This window comes from Pleurodeles waltl, chromosome 7 (assembly GCF_031143425.1).
Source record: "Pleurodeles waltl isolate 20211129_DDA chromosome 7, aPleWal1.hap1.20221129, whole genome shotgun sequence".
NCBI classification, from domain to species: domain Eukaryota; kingdom Metazoa; phylum Chordata; class Amphibia; order Caudata; family Salamandridae; genus Pleurodeles; species Pleurodeles waltl.
In genome coordinates this window covers 1,216,605,779-1,216,627,877 of record NC_090446.1, presented here as the reverse complement: position 1 = coordinate 1,216,627,877, position 22,099 = coordinate 1,216,605,779, and the positions used below count along the sequence as shown (strand labels likewise).

Below are 22,099 nucleotides of genomic sequence, written 5' to 3'. Positions count from 1 at the left end.
TCGCTTCAAATGCCACAGCACATGAGGTGTGGATCCGTCACCGGCATCATGCCGTGACAGGAGTAACAGGGCTTAAAGGCAGTCTTACGAGACAATGAACCTCGATGCACCAAGAGGTAAAAAAACTTCGACAAAAAGTCAAAAGGCCAGTCAAAAAGCGACTGAAGGTGTAGCTCTCTTTGAATCTGCATGTAGGCTGGCGCGGAAAGAAAATAACTTACGTCAGCGCGCCAGGGTGGCACCTATATATGACCCATGACATCATATCCGGTGACCACAACACCAACGACGGACATGGAGTCAACTAACGCCACCTAACAGCGTACAGGGGCACTGCTCAAAGGAAAATCTCCCGATCCAGACTGACGCCTGGGGAAAATTCTAGGTTAAGGAATCTGCAACTAGAAGTCTCTATCAGATACATTGCTCAATGATCCGGGCTTAGTTAACTTATGGTGACACAGACATCCAGTTGCGATGAAATACTATAATTTCTCAGCAGCCCAGCAAACATGTGCATGCATTGACCTCGTCCTGTCAGGCCAAAGGTTAGTGAAGAGAGTTCAAGAGGTAGAACAGGGACCCGAAACTGTATTTGACTATGGCATGATATAATTCACTAGCAAATGACCAAGGAAAAATAGTGAGAGAGCAAGAGGCACCTGGCGTCTGCATGGCTTCCTCCTAAAGGACCCAATAACCCTCCATGAAATCCGTGAAACAATATAGGGATACCTCTCCCTTAATAATACCAGACTACTGCAGTGGTGTGGGATGCCCTAAAAGTATTTGTGAAAGAGGTATTTATTTGTTCTGGGGCAAATCACCTCCACCATATAAGGGAAGATTCTTTTGAATGACTCCAGGAGTAATTGGTACTCCTGGGATAGAAACCCAAACCAACTCCCTCCAGGAACAAAGCTTACTTCTATGAAGGTCAGCTGCGCTCCCTAGAGTACGATAACGCTTACTATATCCTGACTAGAGCAGGAGCTGGTTTTCATGAAAGGGGCATCAAAACAAGCAACTTTCTGGTACATAAGCTCTGAGTCGAACGAGCACAGAGATATATAGGGGAAGATGGAAGTATGGAGGGTGAGGTCCAAACAACCGATGAGTAAAAACTGCAAAGTTGTTCCATGCATGCTATCCAACATTGTGCACATTCTCCCCAACATACCCAGCACTAATAATCTATTTGAATTCAATCTTCATGCCTACCATACCCACATTAAAGTTTGAAAAACGGGATAAGCCCATATCTGTCGTCAAAGTTCTCACAGCAATTAAAAACCTGAATGTGGGTAAATCCTCTGGCCCGCACAGCTACACACCAGCATTTTACAAGCAGTTCACACCCTTAATAGTCCCAATCCTTGGAAAGGTATTTAATGGGCTTTCTCACTCTAGGGTCAATCCAATGATCACCTTGATAGTAAAGCCAGGCAAGCACCTCACTTCATGCTTGTCATACCACCCTATTTCCCTGTTGAACGCAGATGTGAGGATCTTCACCAAGATATTGGTTAACCCGCTTGGAAGAGGTATTGCTGCTCCTGACACGTGCCAATCAGACAAGTTTTATCCTGACCAATACAACTAGCGACAATACCAGAAAGGTCCCCCATGTAATAGATTTGTCACAGAAACTCCAAATCTAGACATGGAGAAAGCGTAGACGGGGGCATGATGAAGGTGGTGTTCTTTAGAAAGAGAATCAACAACAGATTCAGAGGCAAGATTGACCTACTCTAAGCTTCACCCTGGGCCAGAATACGGGTGAATGGAAAATATCCTCATGGATGGAGATCCAAAGAGGTTCGAGATGGGGCTGCACTCTGTCCCATATGCTCCACACAATCTATTCTAAGCCGCTACTGCAAAAGGTAAGTGTATAGGAGCGAATTACAGGGCATGACATCCCCCAAAACACATTTAAAGCATCAGCCCTTGTAGACAATATTTTACTATCACTCACTGCCCCAAGACAGTTCCTACAAGAATGAATAGACGTGCTAGGGAAATATCACTCATTGGCAGGTTTCCAAATTAATGTTTGCAAATCTGAGGGGTTAATACTGGTAGGGGGAGCAAAAGCCAGACTCACATATGCAGGCTGAGACCCCATTCGGACACCATTTAGCCAATGGGCTAAACTAATGCGGGATATCTTGAGCGTTCAATCTTTCTGAATGAGTCAGAAGCAACTTAAAAATCCTTTTGAAGGAGACTAAAGCATCAAACTCTTGGCACAGTCATACTTTGTCATGGCTGGGGAGATTCGCATCACTCAAATTTGTGCTTCTACCCAAGAAAATATATGTATTTCAGGCCCTGACACTCCCCACTCAAAAGGCCAAAACTCACACTTAAAAGATTTCTGCAAAATGTTTGTCTGGCGTAGGAAAAAGCCATGATTGCACAAACCAGTCTGTACAACACAACATAGACAAGAGGGCCTAAATGTGCCACATTTGTGTTACCATGACAAAGCCACCCAGATGAGCTATGTGATTGAATGGCTCCGAGGTAAGCGCTTCTTAGACTAGAATGTAACAGTCCACTGTTTGGAAGAAGTGCTCTGGTCCTGCAATAGCATCAGTGAGAAACACATACGTCTCCCTTATAACTAGATTAACATTAGAGACCAGGGACTACGCATGGTGCCGTCAATGGTGTTTTGCGTACAAAAGGCAATGGAAGAAAGAACTTTATACCTCACTAGAACACAAGAGTGGGATGGACTTTACACAGGAGCAGACACATTTCATATACACGGGGCAAGAAACATTCTGCAAGATCCTGTATCAGTGGCACTACACTCACGCATGCTACATATAACAGACAAGACATGGCCTATAACGTCATGTAGACAATGCAAGGAATTGGATACAATTATGCGTATACTCTGGACATGTTCTAAGATCAAGGAGTTTTGAGGTAAGGTGCTGGCTTGTATATTAAAGTAGAGCTGCAGAAAGAAACTTGGCAATGACCAGCTTAAGGATGTCCGTACCGGAAACCTATCCATTGCACTAAAGCAGGGGGATAAGGATATCCCATGTATTCCTCCCTGCCAAGCAGACCATTGTGGGTCTTTCGTGAAGGGCTACAACACTGACCGTTGTGGCTCCAGAAAGTTTGGCAACTGCTGCTCTAGGAAAAGATAGCAAATGACCTGAGGAGAGAGGCCAATAGGTTTAACGGAATATGGAACTCAGCTCTAACATATCTGAAGGAAGATAAAAGAAGGCTTAACCTATCCAGACTTCGAGCCTTGGGCCTATTGGAGAATGAGAGGTACCTGTTAATGGGGCGCGAGCATAGTCGAGCTAGCCAGACCCTAGCAGAGGGCAGCACTATACACGTGGGCAGGGTTTGTGGGAGGGGGGGGCAGGGACAGCTATCATAAATTCAAGGTGGGTAAACCCCTTCAAGTTCTGTAACATGAAAATTCAATACAAATCATAGAAACCGGAAGTGACTTATACTAAGACACGGACTGCAATTTGATCCCATGCTCAAGTAATTAAACATGGGGTGGATTGGGTGCGCTGGGGGAGGACCCTCTGGCACTTGTTTTACTTAGCTGTGTAGACGTTCAGGAAGAGGCATGACCAGACTATTAATGAACCACCCTGCCTCTCCGGGCCAGCTCAGTGACACGGGCGTGAGCCAGTGGGTCAGTGCAAGATTGTTAATGGGCCGGGAGGGGGAAGAGTGGCGAAATCCAACCCCTCTCCACTGTCCAAGATGATTAATAATCGGCCAAGAGTATTGGAACATTTTATATAGAATAGTTCAATTGTACTGGGAAGACCCAGACAGGCATGAATGCTATTACAGGCAACAACGAAACAATTTTAGGAGAAATATAACGCGATGTACTACTTTGAGTGCAGTTGGAAAAAAAACACTAATGACCGGGATATCAGTCATATGGCGAGAAAAAAAGTTTTCCGCAGTAAAGGAATTCTAGGGTCACGAAACAATCTCATGCAGTACTGCGCAGTTTTCAATTAATTGTATGTTTTAATGTATAAGTGGAGTAAAGTTGAAGTCTTAGATTTCGGTTCACAGTTCGTTTTAAGATGGCGCTGCAAGGAAGCTGCGGATTAATGCATTGACTACTCTCTGGTAAACATCTTTATTCCGAATAGCCTTACATGTTCTAGTACTTCCATGCTGAGGTAAGTCACACCGCCCCGCTTGCACCACGTGACCCAACAACGAAAAACAAAATGTGCCCATTCGTCCAGTGCTTGAAACGGAAAAATAAAAGTGCAGGTACCCTGTTACAGAGTACCTGCTTGACTTTGAGAAGTGCCGGTACTCTCCAATTAAAATTATCAACTTTTTCTTGAGAAGGAAATGTACTCTCCTCCTCAAAATAAAAAAGTGCCGGTACTCCGAACCGGACCGTACCGGCCCATTTAAAGCACTGCATTCGTCTCAGTAATGTTTATCCTCACCCTCCCACCTCTTTGCACAACTTTTTATCTTCCTCGTGCTTGCGGGCGATAGACTGAGAAAGGGGTGAAAGGATCATTTAAGGGCTCACACAGAGATAGTGCTAAGGTAATGCTACTAGGAGAAGCGGCAATTTCTTTATGTTGTGAGACTACGCGGTGCCTCGGGATGTGTGACATACTTCATTGTGTACACCAAGACAACGAAGGGTTGAGGTTGTAATGTAAGCTCTCTGTTGGGGGTCAATGGAGCATCCTATGGACTGTGAATGCAACGGTTAATTTACTACACTAAACTGAAATGCATTAATTATAAGGAAATACATTGTTCTGAATTTTGAACAGCTTTATCATATATGAAATGCACTCTCTAAACCAAGCAACAGCAGACCCCGACCCTACTTCCCTCTGAAGACCAGCACTGCTGGTGGTGTTTTGCACTGTGTGTTTTTTGAAGCACTGCAGGCAGGAAACGCATCTGGCCCGGCCCCCAGCAACCAAATGGCCCCCACCAGCAGTAAAACCAGCCAACACATTCTGGGCCTACCGAGTAAAACGACCGGTGCCTGACAGGTCCAATCCAAGCCTGGTTAATTTGTTGAACCCAAGTCTAACCTGAAAAACACATTTTAGATTGCTGATCGTCATATATGATAGGAAAATCCAGGTCAGTTTGTGATGAAATGTCTTGTTAATTAACCTACCTGGGGAATGAATCCGCAGCAGGTGACTGTGTGGAACCCATACTTTTCCACACACTGGAGCTTCGACTGCCCTGCACCCAGGCCTGTCAAACATAAAATAAAATCATAGACAGCGAGTGACAAAATAATCTATACATTTGTGAATAAATAATTTGTTTTAAATTGTCCAAGTCTAAAATACTATGACCTGCCGTGGCCATCACAAATGTGAATTAGTTTTTATTTTAACGTTTATCATGGCTGATTTTTAGGGAAATACTTTTTGTCAGGTCCTAGCCCAGCAATTAATTTCTCAAGCTTTATGGCTCTAATGCATCACATGATGATTAAAGTTATGTGGGGTATAAATAACAACACAATGACTGACAAGACATTTCCACACATGACAGGTGTAACAGACTGTGTGTTTCCATCCGACCATGTTGTCTTGCAAAGTCTTTACATATTATTCACAGGTCCTAAAATGTTCCACGTAAATCTAATTGATAGGTTGGTGGGTAAAGACGGTTTCATGTTTTCACTGCATTTGTTCTACATTTTATACCATATGTTATTGATTTTCCATTTCTTTTTTCCCAACTGAAAAATAAAAAGTAAAGCATTAATGCAAATGACTACATGGAATGGTTGTGATATACATTCATGATGGCTATTTCTGGTCATGAAGAATATGCCAAAAAATCATTAATCCTTTGCATAGATATATATTGTCAGCAACACATGACTTCCCCTTGTTGAGCTCTATATCTCTTTTGCCTAAATTACTCCTAAATTAACAAATAGATCTTTATATTTGGTCACATCTGATTGCCCTATATCGACGACAGTAGGACATGTGCTTCTACTAGTAATAATAATCTTAACAACATTAATTGTAATTTTAATGTAATTGTGGTAAAAAGGCATTGTGTATGAATGAGCATACCTTCTTGTCAACATATTACTTCCGATTTGCCCAAATCTTTGGAGTTGACCCCTCTTGCTGTGTACCCTGTGTAAAACTTTAAAATAAACCTGTCGACATCTTGACCTCACTGAAACCTCTCTTGGGTGTATCATAGTCTCTTCCTATTATACTAACTCTAGATTGTTTATGTCAGTGTCCCAGTGTGACTTTAGAAGTTGTAGCTGTTGTAGAGTATTGTTCATCAGTGTATTGTATATCAGAGATACTGTTGTATACCATCTTTACCTCCACAAGTCTACCTTTTGTGATGGATCTTGTGGTATTGTAATCCCTTTTAAGTTTCATAACGTTGCATTCATCTAGCAAGGTTTCCGACTAAATGTGAATAACAAAATGCCTCCTTTTTCACATGATGGACTGCTGCTGCTGGTTTTTTGATTCTGTGCACTGGGACTCTGGTAACTAAGCCCCAGAGCAGGTGCTCTGCCCACTTAAACATGCTAGCATTGGCTGCACTCGTAATTGGCAAATGTAATGTACTTATAAGTCCCTAGTATATAGTAGAAAGCGTACCCAGGGCCTGTAACTTAAATGCCACTAGTGGACTGCAGCACACATTGTGCCGATGCAAAACATGACTGCAGGCGTGCCTCCAGTAATCTGGCTGTGCAGATTTAAACTTCATATTCAAGCTGTCAAAATATCCCCTTTTGACATGCCAAAACTCTCCTTTTAACTATTAAATCCTCCCTAATTAAGTTTGAATGTCAATAAACACAGGGTGCATGATATTTAAAAGTAGGAGATGTAAAGGTTAATGTAAAACATGTCCTCGCAGTGACAAGGTCCCCAAAGCTACTTTAATTTAGCAGGGTGAGCTGTTCCATCAGAAAGCACTGGCAGTTAAAATTAAATAATGTTATCTCCGCCTAAGAACCAGCTAACAAGTTCACTTGTGGTCTTTTTAAATTATTTATATATAAATCCATTTCAATCCTAAAGTCAGATTTGTACTAAATATTTTATATTTTTCTACTAAGGGATTTTTAAAAAGTCACCTTTTGCCTTCACAACGTCTCTAGAAGCCTATCTGCATGAGCTTTCAACTGTCATCCTTAAGCTGATGAGGTAGGAACTTGTTCACAGTGCTAGATGTTCCTTCAAGAAATTACAATTGCCTCTGACAGGAGGTGGACTAGGGGCACCTGATTATGAACCATACTATGTGGCAGCGCAGCTGCAGTGGTTGGGAAGTGGCTGACAGATGTCAACAACAGTGCGCTACTATATCTGGGGGACTCATTTAGATGGGACATAAAAAATACATCAAACCTCAGCTTATAGCTTGACACACTACCATGCCTGGTAACTGTAGGAACATAATGCCGGAGGAAGGTCTTGATATGCACAGGGATCAAAACGTCATATGCGCCCTAACTTCTGTTATAGACTTTACTAGAATTCGAGCTGACAGAGGGTCGATGTGCGAATTTAGGGCCAGATGTAGTAAAACAAGATTTTGCGAATCGGAAATTGCGAGTCGGTGCGACTCGCAATTTCCGATTCGCAAAATCGGATGCAGAACGGTGTCTCAGACACCGTCTGCGAATCTCAATGGGGTCGCAAAGACCCACCTCATTAATATTAATGAGGTGGGTCGCATTTTGCGACCCCATTGAGATTCCCTGCACTCACAGGGATGGTGGCCTGCTGGAGACAGCAGACCTCCATGTCTGTGACTGCTTTTTAAATAAAGCAGTTTTTTGTTGTTGTATTGCAGCCCGTTTTCCTTAAAGGAAAACGAGTTGCAATACAAACAAGCATTTGCAATGCAACGGGTCTCACGTTTGCTCATGTTAGAGCTGATAGCGTTGTAAACTCCTAACCCGACTTTTCACTGGTAATGAAACCTATTGGCAAAAGTGCATTTATGTACTAACCGGGAAAAGTGCAATTAACTGTGAAACAGGGTCAATATTATGTAAAGCGCTCGACTTCTGCCAAGCGAGATCGCGCTGTGAAAATAGAGAAAAAGTAGTCCATGAGCCGTCAGAAAACAGCGAGCCTGGCATGTTTTCTGTACTTGGTCGATGCGCTAGAGGAGGGCTATCCACCAGAAAAGGCATGCCTTCCACTAATGAAATCAAGCAGATTCTAACAGGCAAGCCCACAAGCCATTGACAAACACTGATGTGACGTGGACAGGGCTCAGAGCCGTTTTTAATTACTAAAGCGCTCGCTTAGCGAAACCCATGCGCAAGCGCATGCAACGCAGGCTCGACCCTAAAAAATAACAAAACCATTTGGTTTCGGTTTTTCAGAGTAGGCAGTGGTCCATTGGCCCACTGCCTGCTCTGAAAAAACATTAATGGCGACATTCACAAGGGAACACCCCTTCCTATTTGCAAGTCGCATTCCCATTTTGCGAGTCGGTACCGACTCGCAAAATGGGAATGTGCATCGCGATGCGCGTTTTGCATGGCGCAAACTGCGATTTTCGCAGTTTGCGCCATGCAAAACGCTTCCTACATCTGGCCCTTGGGCTCAAGCAGGGATAACACACATAGGAGACTTAATAACAGACAAGCACTTTGCACCTTTTCATAATTTAACACAAAACTTCCCCCTGCCCTCCAGCCAATTCCTGCCACATAATGCTCTTCTCAATGCTATCAGAAATTGTTTGGGGGCATTTGGAATGTCCCAGACACACATGCCACGATTTAATTTGTCTTGACGATTGGAGGGTACAGACAACTGTTGACCCATCAGTACAACCAATTAATAGTGCATACAAAGACACTATTATCAGCACTTAGGACTTTTTGGGAGGTAGATATAGGTAGTCAACTCCATGACAAGGAATGGAAGTGAATAGTACTCTAAGGTAGTGTTTCAAAATGCCCGCTATACACTAATTCACTATTACATATTGCACCACTCTTATTTAATGCCACACATTATCCACAGGATATTCCCCACTGCATTGGATGCTTGTTCTCGATGTACCACCCACAATGCTGACCTTTCACATATGTTTTGGGCATGCCCAAGCCTGGAGCCTTATTGGTCCACTGTCCTTCAATTAATGGCCTCTATTGTCGAACTGGATAGCTTCATAACCCCAAGACCGCCTTCTGGGAGTCCTGTCACATTTTAAAGAAACTAGGGAGGTGACCAGATTCGTAAACCTAGCTTTGCTTTTGGCTAAAAGGCAAATTGTGACGCAGTGGAAGAGTGCTATGGTTCCTTCTTTGAGTGCATGGAAGAACGAGTTGCCAAAATTGGGGCAGAAGCCCAAGTGCTAACTATCCGGTGAGAAGAAAGGGCAAATCCCCTGAGAGGGGGTAAATCCTCTCATATTACGAGTTGCAATTTAAATCTGTCCAGCATTCTGAAGGATGATACTCTGCACCCTGACTGCATAACCCTAGCTGGCCATACACCGAGCAGAATTGGTGACCATGTGAGTCATGCCAATAACAAGTAACCAGCTTAGTACTACACTGTAGAGGATGCTCGTGTACACTTCGTTTCCCTTTTGTTAGCACAAGGTTGTACATCTGTCCAGGCAGCCTACCCCCCTTTTTGGTTACATCTTTGTGATGCAGTTGGCCCCTGCTTTCTTCTGTTCTCCCCCCTCTCCTTAGCCCTACATAGGACATTGAATCCCCTGGCACACATTAACAATAAGAGATGTATCATTTACAGAACTGAATGAACCTACAAGAATTTTTGTTTTTATAAGAACCAGTTCCCCATGTTTTTCTTTTCTCTTTCAGATGTCAAAATAAACGCTACTACTATGTGGGGAGAATGCCCATAGCAATGTCTGTTACTTTTAATTTATTTCTCTTCCTTCCGTTTACAACAAGAGAGTATTGCCTACTAACAAGAAGAAAGTTCTCTCAGTTAACTTTTTGGATCATGAAATATGAACAGCTCACTGTTACGGGAAAGACCTGGAACAACGACTCCGAAACCACGAAGTCGTGAAAAACGAAAGCGAAACAATGCTTTTGTTTTCCACGACTTCCTGGTTATGGTACCTTAACCACGCATGTCTGAACCACATACATGCGTGGGTAAGGTACAGAAGAAGGGAGTCGGAGTCGACGCGGTGAAGGAGGAGGTAAGTTAGGCTGGGCCTGGGGCTGTTTTTTTTGGGGGGGAGGGGAAGGGTGATTAGGGTTTACGGGGAGAGGGGTCAGAGTTTAGGTTTAAGGGGGGTGGGTTAGGGGGTTGGAGGGTTTAGGTTTTAGGGGTGGGGACTCAGGGTATTTTTAGTTTTTGGGGTGGGGTAGGGGGCTGGGGGTGAATTGGGTTTAGGGGGATGGGGGTCAGGGTTTAGGTTTAAGGGGTGGGTTGGGGGGTTGGGGTGTTTAGGTTTTAGGGGCGGGGTGGGGACTCGGGGTATTTTTAGTTTTTGGGGTGGGGGCTGGGGGTGATTAGGGTTTAGGGGGGCAGGGTTTAGGTTTAAGGGGTGGGTTGGGGTGGTTTAGGTTTTAGGGGTGGGGTTGGGGTTCTGGTAATTTTAGGGGTGGGGGTTGGGGTAGTTGTGGGGATGGGGGGTGTCGCAGCAATTTTTGGGGGTGGGGAGCTAGGGAGGAAGCATGCTGGAACCGTGCATGCTGATCGCTAATGCCTTTACAAGGAATGCGTTTACAACGGTAAAATCATTGTAAACGCATTCGTGGTAAAGGCATTAGTGGTTAGAACGAGGTAATTGTTCCGACCTCCTTGTTGAGCCACGGGTGCTTGAAGCACCCATGGTTCCGACATATAACCCACTGTTACTGTACTGTGTAATAAATGTGATCAAAACATCACTCCTAAGTAAAAAACGAATACAAATATATTTAAAAAAACTTTCTCCCAGAGCTGAGACAAAGGCTTTGGGTGAGGGGAAGTCTTCTGTTATTCTGCCAGAATGACAATTTGGGAATGCTCAGGAACGTAATCATCTTCAAAGAGGTCTACCCTGTTATAGGCAGATGCAACTAACACCTGAGCCTGCCTCCTTTTTTGTCCTGTTAGCCAGCCAAGTACCAAGACCAGTGGGAGATGACTATCCCCTGAACCAGTTTCGAATGACGACAAAGAAGGGATTGCTTGGTTCCCTAGTCACACTTCGATGGTGGACACAGGAGTTCTGAACAAAGGAAGAAAGGCCCTGCCATCTTAGGGAGCTGGGCAGCTTGGCACTTAGCCTGCCACTTGCCTGTGGCCTCCAGTTCTTGCCTGTTCCAGCCTGATCCAGTTGCAGCCATTTGACAAAGTGACACCGCCACTGCCCGGATTCCCCCCCCCAGATATTTCCACTCACTGTTCTTCCCACCAAAAGAAGCCCCACCTACCGCAGGACCTACCTAATACAGGCCACAGGGGATGCGACGCTACCACGCCAAAGGCCAGCCCTTCTGCACCCATCCGGGCTTGGATGCCCAGCACCAGAAAGCCTGGCCCCATGACCATCCAGTGCAACACCACAGCGGCAGCCACCACCGGAGCAAATGAAAGCCGCCACGACTGCTTCGCCATCTTCTGCAACTTCAACACACACCAGCAAACACGCTGCTGCTGCACATCCCCCAGCATCACAGTAGGACCCTTCTCCTGCACCCATTACAATGTCTCCTGCAACACCTCAGATGCCAAACTGACTACCTTCAAACAACAGACGCAAGCCACCACCACACGCTGATTGTCTGTCATGCTCTTCAATGTTTGATCCCTCTGGAAACACTCCACCTAAATCTGGGACCTCCTCAACAGCAAGACACCCGATCTTCTCTTCCTGACTGAAACATGGCTCAACCCAGCCTCCAACCTGGTCATTGCTGCAGCCATCCTGCCCGCCTGCCAAATCATACACCAGAACTGACCCCACAAACCTGCCAGAGGGCTCACAATCATCTACAATAACACAAATGACTGCACCACCTCCACAGACTTGAACGCCAACCTCATGTAACACCTCCTCTTCAAAATACATGCAACGCCACTCTGAAGGGAACCCTTGTCTACCATCCCCCACACACCCAAACAGAACTCTGCAACCACATACAACACTTCATCTCTCCCCTCTCTATTAGATCAACCAACTACATTGTCCTCTGGGACCTCAATTTCCACGAATAAGACACCACAGACCTCAACTACATGGCCTTCCTTGACACCCTCAGCAACCGTGGCCTCACCCAGTACATCCAATGACCAACCCACAAAGGAGGCCACACCCTCCACCCTATTTTCTCCTCCAACAACAGTATCACCACTAGCTGTACAACCTCGCTCATTAGGGGTGACCACTACATCATACAGTTCAAGATACCCGCCCAACAAGTCACCCCACCTGAAAAACCCAAAGCACCATCAAGATAATGGGGCAAAATATCTGAAGAAAACTGGAGTAAGACACTACAGGAATGCCCACCCAACCACACCGGGAATCTCGATATCGACACCAAGCTCTTCAATAAATGGCTTACCGACTGCAACAACCGTACAGTTCCCACCAGAAACAAGACCTCCAAAAACAACAAACGACCCAGCTGGTACATGAACGACCTCAGTGAGTCCAAGTACCACTGCAAATAAGTTGAGAGAAAATGGAGACTTGACAAAAACAACATTGCAAGATCCACGTACAAAGCCACCCTGAAACTCTACCACCAACAACTACGAGACCCAAAGAAAAAGGCCCTTACTTTCAGTCTTGAAGCCAGCCCCAGCAACACCAAAGAACTCTTCACCATCGTCAAAGAGTTCTCCAACCCCACAGCGGCCAACAACATCACACACTCTCAAGAACTCTGCAACTACCTCTCATTTATTCAAACATAAGATTGCCAAGATCTACAACACATTCGACCCACAGCATACCGATACAAACTCCCAGCAGGACACCTCCCTCAGAGCCAAAGAGCAGTTAAGGAACTGGAAGCCCCTCTCGTCCTTCGTCAACCAGACGTTGAAGAGCCTGTCTTCAGATCTAGACTGCAGCCTTACCCCGCGGAGAACTCTTGAGTTCAGGTTTAAATTACTAGAATCTTTGCTGGACCTGTCAAGGACAGTACCATTATTTCTTATGGTGGACAATCATCTACCATAACTAATAATCTACTTTCTCACAATGTGCGCAAATCTATCAATGCCTGACCACAGCCAGTGTGGATAGCTTTTATTATCTCATCCTTGAAATCTTGCAAGAATTTTTAATTGTTTCTTAAATGTAATAATTACTTGATGCAGTTAACTGAGAGGTGAGGAGAATTACACTTTTGCAGACTGTAGGATTGCAATCATCTCCCACAGAGTAGGAATATTTGCCTTGGTCACTTAAACTTTTGAGTGTAGTGCAGGATCTTAGGACACGATTCACTTAAATGCACAGAAATTAAATGAATGCTCGAGCTTTGGTGTGATGTACAATACAGAGAGGGGATGCATTTGTCCTTTCGGGTATAAGGCTGGCAGGGTCATACCATGGCACTTTACCAGGTCCTACTTTTGTCCAATCCATGGTGGTATCACAACCATTTTTCCTCCGATATCCAGCAGCTGCAGTCCCGCTGCACAGACAGGCACCAGAATCTAAACCTCTGCTGTGTGTTTTTTGGATTTGTCTTTACTTGGCACTGCATTAGCTTTTTAGATTGCTTTTTTGCTGCTACCAGCTTGATTGTTGGTTCTCTCCTACACCTCTGCTGCAAAGTGGCTTTCCAGATAAGTTTGTCGCCACTGCCAGCCTAGATATTTGACTCCCCAACCCTCACTTGCATGATATGCTTCTTCCTCTTCCACCTTTATTTCTGGTCTATTTGTACTTGGTATGGGAGGGGCATTTTCCCTGGGTTCCTGTTCCACTGGATCTTTGCCCATGTTAGTAGAAGTACTGAATCCAGGTTCTTTTTAACTTCCAGAAATTTCATAAAAAGTAATTATTGCTGTTCATTTTGCTTATGTAGACCATGACAGAATGGTTCAAAACCTTTGCCAATCTGTGAAATCATTCCACTTTCCAAGTGATTTAAGCAGGCCAAACTCGGCTTCCAGTGAGTTGAAGCTTCTCTTGAATGCCTTTTAGATCATTGCTTCCATCAGAATGTGCAAAGTTATGTTTGTCTTAGAGGAATCTGCTTGTTGTGGACACCTGACATCGCTTCTCTGATGTCTGATTACTATTTGCTCCAGAGGATTTTTCATTTGAAATAAATAGATTGTTTTCATCTTGATTCTGTTTCTCCTCCTACAGTGATTCTCCTTATATTTTTATTTCTAAGAAATTCCAGGTGGTGGTGTGATGCATCTGCCCCTTTCTCCGCATGAAGGACAAGACCCACAACTCTGATATGACCTATGTCGACAGCAGATTCGCAAGCACCGACCTTGTGTCAGATCTGGGCTCAGGCAGGGAAGAAAGCACTGGAAGCACAAGAGTCTGGACATTACTCTTTAGATGGTAGATTTGAAAAGCTCTGACTGGCCTCTCATTTGGACTCATCACATGCACAAATTTGCAGCTCACATGCAAAATTAATTTTCATTAGAATTTGCTCACACACAAATTATAACAAAGCTTTATGAATCTCGGGCCATATGTATGAACACATTTTCCCATAGACACAGAATGGGTAAAACTCTTTGATACATCTGGCCCCTGGTCCTCAGCTTCCACCAAACCATAGTCACCATAACTGACATTCCATATGTACTGCTCATGACTACACACTGAGTTACCATCATTCTTATTTCAAATGTACTGCTCATGACCTTACACTGAGCCTGAAAGTTGCTGAGGTCAGAGGTGAATTCAGTAGGAACCAGTGAAATATGGCTCACAACCAGGCCCAATACACAACCTCCATACAAAAGCTTTCTGGTATAACCGCATACCTGGTTGGTTTAAGACTAGTGAAAGATTTTAGTTTTAAACATGGAATACCTCATATTACACAGAAAAGAAAAATAGCTGAAATCTGCTTCGACTTTCCCCTAATACCTAATATGGCACGCACATATCCAACAGTTATGGGAGTGCTTCAAAATAAGGAAAAATGACATGTTCATGTTTAGGGATCACCCATAAGACAGCTTTTAGCTGCCTGTAGGAAAAAAACCTCTTGTGGACCATACTAAAAACGTACACAGTACTTAAAGCCCACCCTCTGCCTACCATTGGTTGGATTAATTGTGAGTGACAATTTTCTGCTTCTTATAGGATGGCTTGTCGTCCTTGATCATAGCCTCTTTTTCAAAGGCTGACTTGTATCCTTTCACTGCTCATATTTAGGGAACTACTTTTTTATTTTTCATTAAGCATTTGATGAGTGCATGCCTTTTCTTGCTCTCTCTCGTTTGCGCTGCTTGCTCTCCACTCAATTACTCTTACTGAAAGACAAGCAATTCTACTGCGAAACAATTTAGAGTATTTAGCTGTAGATAATTTCTTTTCTGCACATTGAATTACTTTCATAGCAGCCAGGTTTTCACTTTTATTATGTGTGGCATTCCAATGATTTTAATGCGTTTGTGTGATATTTTTGTGACTTGTGCGAATCTGTGATACTTTACTCTGAGTAAAGCAAAGCAGCTATGCCTGTATAGTGACATCAGTTTTAAAAATGACCCGCTTCTGTGCAAAGTAATGGCCTTGTAATTGTCTTAAATGGTTTGAATGCAAAATTATCCTGTCAGATAATGACTGACTGAATGCCACACAAAAACACTGCGCTTGGCTGCTCTGTGACAGGAGCACATATTTCATTGCCTTATATAAAAGGACTGCTCTTCCTAGAAGAAAATCCAAGTACTGAAAACGTCATAAATGTGTCATAGGAAAACAAGGTAACCCTGTTCTTAAAGTGACTTAAGACTACAACTCTCAAAGCACATTGTACGAGAAGTGGATGACTGAGGCCAGCGTATTTATAGATCAGTAAATGGACCACGCGTTTCGCATGGACATGACGTTATAAACCATTATGAACGGTTCTCTCCCAGAGTAGCCTATGCTAAAAGCAGATTACACACAGCAAGCAGTCTGCAGCAGGAGTAACCGGCCTTATTAAAAGCAGATCTCACACAAGAGAACGACATAAACCTGCACTAGGATTGTATTGCTCTCAAGAGGTTAATTTCGCAGCAAATGTGCATTAATATTACAGCAGTTCTCTATGAAGCAATTTGGTTATCGCATGTAGGGTTTAATACTGATTTTAATATTCTCTAGCATTCTCTTACTAGCCTAAGATGCAGGTATGATAACAATTAACCAGTCACTCCATCCTTGAAGGCACAAACAAGTGAAATGTGGGTGTTCGTGGGCCCAAGGGAAAACGAGCAGGCAGCTCTCATATCAGTCCGGCTCGGTAGACTGTCGGCTAATGGGAGCAACTCACACCCTTAGCACAGTCAGGTCAGCGGCATTGCTGAACACACATAGATGCAGTAGGTGGATGAGGTCTGGTGTGCCTCATAGGAGCTTTCTTCACGAAAATTCACCAGCTAGTGAACAACTGTAATCCCTGACATAGGCCGACCATGACCAACAGAGCCTGGGTGTGTTAACGGTGCTTTGGCCCTCTGCTACCAGCCACAGATGCGGACCCCAGAGTGTACCGGGCTGAGAAGGTGTATGTGGTGGGGGGCTGCTGCACGGATTGAGATGCAGCCCAGCTGGACATGCTTCTTGGTCATTCCGAGATGGCTTGGATCAGCTTTCAAACAAGATGAGTCATGTGTACTCGGTAAGACCTTGGCTGATGTACTCCCTGGAAACCTTCACGGATGCACAGTTATAATCCGCTTCTTGAATTCTCTCTAGTATCTCTAAGCAGACTGCAGGAAGCAGCGGATAAACAGGGTGCGAGGTTATTGGAGGCCAGATCCTGTTTGTGGTTAAAATGACTGCAGCCCATTATAAACTAAGAACCTCCAAAACTCAGCATTAAATTGGTTATTGGCATGCAGCCCAGCCTTGTAACACTGTCAGTGTCAGGATGAATGGCACAGAGACAAACAATCACTTTATTTGCTGAGCTGATTGCAGAACATCCTTCAATCCCAGCAGTGTTGCATGGAATTGATCTAAAAAGTGTTACTCTTGTGATGGGGCCCGTTAGGAGGCTTCCTGCACTAGTGAGTGGAGTATGCTGCTCTGACACGTGCTGCATGGAATTGATCTAAAAAGTGTTACTCTTGTGATGGGGCCCGTTAGGAGGCTTCCTGCACTAGTGAGTGGAGTATGCTGCTCTGACACGTGGTAGGTGCTGCTATAATAACTGGGACACAAACGTATGCAGGTATGGGCATAAGGCCTTGTGCAGTCTATGACCCTTTTGTTTATCAGCTCTGACCACGCCTGGTCAGAGGATGAGTGCTACACCATATCCAGGTCACTGAGTCACCCCGCAAAGCCTGGGTGGTTCATTAAACTGTAGCATTGAACTTTGCACTTGCATTTGACTCACATAGGGGGTCATTCAGACCTTGGCGGACGGCGGAGGCCGTCCGCCAAGGTACCGCCGACAAATGACCGCACCGCGGTCAAAAGACCGCGGCGGCCATTCAAACATTTCTGCTGGGCCGGCGGGCGCTCTCCAAAAGAGCGCCCGCCGGCCCAGCGGAAATGCCCCTGCAACGTGGACGCCGGCTCAGAATTGAGCCGGCGTAGTTGCAGGGGTGCAACGGGTTCAGTTGCACCCGTCGCGTATTTCAGTGTCTGCAAAGCAGACACTGAAATACTTTGTGGGGCCCTCTTACGGGGGCCCCGCGGCACCCCCTACCGCCATCCTGTTCATGGCGGGTTTCCCGCCATGAACAGGATGGCGGTAGGGGGTGTCTGAATCCCCATGGAGGATTCAATGGGGCAGCGGTAAACCGGCGGGAGACCGCCGGTTTACCCTTTCTGACCGCGGCTGAACCGCCGCGGTCAGAATGCCCTTGGGAGCACCGCCAGCCTGTTGGCGGTGCTCCCGTGGTCGGTGACCCTGGCGGTCACCGGCCGCCAGGGTCAGAATGACCCCTATAGTCTCTTAGTCGCTGGCTTGGCTGTGGGTTCGGCCTCAAATCATACTGCAGATGACGTGAGCGGTCAGGCCTTCCTTCTGTATCTGACTCCTTGCGACTATCTTGGTCACTGTGTTCCTCATCACAGCTTTATTCCGAGGTTCTCCTACCTGAAGGCATATCATGACTTCCTTCATTTAGCGGGGAACCGTCAATTGTTGTGTTGTGTTCCTCTTCTTCCGGTCCTGGAGGATTGGGTGCCACCACATTTTTAAACCACAAGATGTTCCTGGCAGTCGTTTCTTGAACTTTGCAGGATGTTATCGTTGTGCCATCCAAAATAACTACAGTCTAGGTTCCTGATTCGAATGGTGTCCGGAACTTCCATCCAGGCCTTTAGTCCTTAATTATTACTGTCTCTCCTTGTGTGATGCGCGCGTAATCACTTGCCTCTTCAGGCTCACACATGTGTTGTGTTGGCTCTCATTATAACACTGAGATTGCTGGATTTGGACAGCAGCACCACCGGATTGTAGGGAACTGTAGGAGGCTGGGCTGGTTTGTACTGGGGACTTTGGGTACTTACACCTTACACCAGGTCCAGTTATCCCTTATTAGTGAAATGTAGTACTGTTATAGCAGCTTAGGCTGCTAGAGGTAGCTATAGCAGAGCAGCTTAGGCTGAACTAGGAGACATGCACAGCTCCTGCAATACCACTTATAGTTACACAGTACTTATACACAAGTAAAGACAATACTCAGTGTAACCAAAAAGTAAAGGTAGTTTATTTGGGTGGCACAAGGCCAAAAATATCTTCGAGGCAATACTCCTTCTGGAGGTAAGTATTATACACAATATATACACTAGACACCAAAATAAGGTAAGTAATTAGACATAGGATAGTGCAAACGATAGGAAATGCTATAGAATGCAATGGGAGAAAATAGGCCTGGGGCAGCACAAACGATATGCTAAGAAAGTGGAATGCAAATCAGGAATTCCCTCCTAGACAAGTGTAGTGTGTAGAGAATCGCTGGGAGAGTAAGAATACAGTAAAGGTAAGGTAAGGTAAATACCCCACCCCAGAGCCCAGAAAAGCAGGAGTAAAGTACTGCAAGTTTCCTTAGGACACACTACAAGTCGTGATTAGAGTTATTGCAAGAACCAAGCAAGACTGCAAACAACAAATAGTGGATTCCTGGACCTGAAGACCTGCAAAGGAAGGAGACCAAGTCCAGAAGTCGAAAGAAGTTCCAGGAAGGACAGGAGCCCCTGCCAACCCAGAAGAGGGTGCAAAAGAAGAGTCCCCAGTTGGACGAAGACTGCAGAAATGCACCCAAGGAAGATGTCAGCGGGTTCCTGCGTGATGCACTGGATGTCCCACGAAGAGAAGTTGGATGCAGATGAGCTTTGACGCTGGATTCCTCCAACAAGCGTTGGTTTCGTCTAAGTCGCATTTTGCATCAAGTTGACGCTATCTGGACCCAGGAGGGACATGGGGCATCAACTCTGTGTGAGGTTGAAGAGAGGGCTCTCAGCACTTTAGAGAGCCCTCTGAATGCCAGATAGCACCCACGGGAGTCCCAGGACACGGGGACAAAGGAGGTGCAAAATGCAGTTGGGGCAGCACTACAAAGGAAGGTCCCAAGCCGTCGGAGAACAACTCAGCGAGTTGAGAGTCGCTGTAGGAAAGTACCATCTTGCCTGGCATGTTACCCCCATTTTTCACTGTATATATGTTGTTTTAGTTGTATGTGTCACTGGGACCCTGGTAACCCAGGGCCCCAGTGCTCATAAGTGTGCCTGAATGTGTTACCTGTGTAGTGACTAACTGTCTCACTGAGGCTCTGCTAATCAGAATCTCAGTGGTTATGCTCTCTCATTTCTTTCCAAATTGTCACTAACAGGCTAGTGACCATTTTTACCAATTTACATTGGATTACTGGAACACCCTTATAATTCCCTAGTATATGGTACTGAGGTACCCAGGGTATTGGGGTTCCAGGAGACCCCTATGGGCTGAAGCATATCTTTTGCCACCCATAGGGAGCTCTAACAATTCTTACACAGGCCTGCCACTGCAGCCTGAGTGAAATAACGTCCACGTTATTTCACAGCCATTTTACACTGCACTTAAGTAACTTATAAGTCACCTATATGTCTAACCTTTACCTGGTAAAGGTTAGGTGCAAAGTTACTTAGTGTGAGGGCACCCTGGCACTAGCCAAGGTGCCCCCACATTGTTCAGGGCCAATTCCCTGAACTTTGTGAGTGCGGGGACACCATTACATGCGTGCACTACATATAGGTCACTACCTATATGTAGCTTCACAATGGTAACTCCGAATATGGCCATGTAACATGTCTATGATCATGGAATTGCCCCCTCTATGCCATCCTGGCATAGTTGGCACAATCCCATGATCCCAGTGGTCTGTAGCACAGACCCTGGTACTGCCAAACTGCCCTTCCTGGGGTTTCACTGCAGCTGCTGCTGCTGCCAACTCCTCAGACAGGCATCTGCCCTCCTGGGGTCCAGCCAGGCCTGGCCCAGGATGGCAGAACAAAGGACTTCCTCTGAGAGAGGGTGTTACACCCTCTCCCTTTGGAAAATGGTGTGAAGGCAGGGGAGGAGTAGCCTCCCCCAGCCTCTGGAAATGCTTTGTTGGGCACAGATGTGCCCCATTCTGCATAAGCCAGTCTACACCGTTTGAGGGGACCCCTTAGCCCTGCTCTGGCGCAAAACTGGACAAAGGAAAGGGGAGTGACCACTCCCCTGACCTGCACCTCCCCTGGGAGGTGTCCAGAGCTCCTCCAGTGTGCTCCAGACCTCTGCCATCTTGGAAACAGAGGTGCTGCTGGCACACTGGACTGCTCTGAGTGGCCAGTGCCACCAGGTGACGTCAGAGACTCCTTCTGATAGGCTCCTTCAGGTGTTAGTAGCCTATCCTCTCTCCTAGGTAGCCAAACCCTCTTTTCTGGCTATTTAGGGTCTCTGTCTCTGGGGAAACTTTAGATAACGAATGCAAGAGCTCATCCGAGTTCCTCTGCATCTCTCTCTTCACCTTCTGCCAAGGAATCGACTGCTGACCGCGCTGGAAGCCTGCAAACCTGCAACATTGTAGCAAAGACGACTACTGCAACTCTGTAACGCTGATCCTGCCGCCTTCTCGACTGTTTTCCTGCTTGTGCATGCTGTGGGGGTAGTCTGCCTCCTCTCTGCACCAGAAGCTCCGAAGAAATCTCCCGTGGGTCGACGGAATCTTCCCCCTGCAACCGCAGGCACCAAAAAGCTGCATTACCGGTCCCTTGGGTCTCCTCTCAGCACAACGAGCGAGGTCCCTCGAATCCAGCGACTCTGTCCAAGTGACCCCCACAGTCCAGTGACTCTTCAGTCCAAGTTTGGTGGAGGTAAGTCCTTGCCTCACCTCGCTGGGCTGCATTGCTGGGAACCGCGACTTTTGCAGCTACTCCGGCCCCTGTGCACTTCCGGCAGAAATCCTTTGTGCACAGCCAAGCCTGGGTCCACGGCACTCTAACCTGCATTGCACGACTTTCTAAGTTGGTCTCCGGCGACGTGGGACTCCTTTGTGCGACTTCGGGTGAGCACTGTTTCATGCATCCTCGTAGTGCCTGTTTCTGGCACTTCTCCGGGTGCTACCTGCTGCTGAGAGGGCTCCTTGTCTTGCTCGACATCCCCTCTCTCTCCTGGTCCAATTTGCGACCTCCTGGTCCCTCCTGGGCCACAGCAGCGTCCAAAAACCATGGTGATCCAAGAAACCATGGTGCTATTTATGTAAAATAAAAGGCCATTGGACAACAGATCCCAGTTGTCCAAAGAAAGGCACCAAGCCTCCTACCACTACAACCCCTACTGCTACACCTAGTGTCCCTACTAATAGCAGTGGTGGTGGGAGCAAACCTACTAATAGCCAATCCAAGGGAGTAGCTGGGCTCACTATTGGTAACTTAGTTGGGGTTGGCCTTGTTAGGGAGGCCACAGAGG

At 45.8% G+C, this 22,099-nt stretch overlaps 1 protein-coding gene across 1 annotated transcript in view; it reads right to left on the bottom strand.

Annotated features, from left to right (window-relative positions):
* The window catches only part of LOC138246112 (ketosamine-3-kinase-like), a 379,374-nt gene that overhangs the window by 159,438 nt on the left and 197,837 nt on the right, over window positions 1-22,099 (bottom strand). The window contains exon 4 of the mRNA XM_069200357.1: window positions 5,174-5,256. Within this exon, the coding sequence (XP_069056458.1) occupies window positions 5,174-5,256 (83 nt within the window). The remainder of the gene's footprint in view (window positions 1-5,173; window positions 5,257-22,099) is intronic.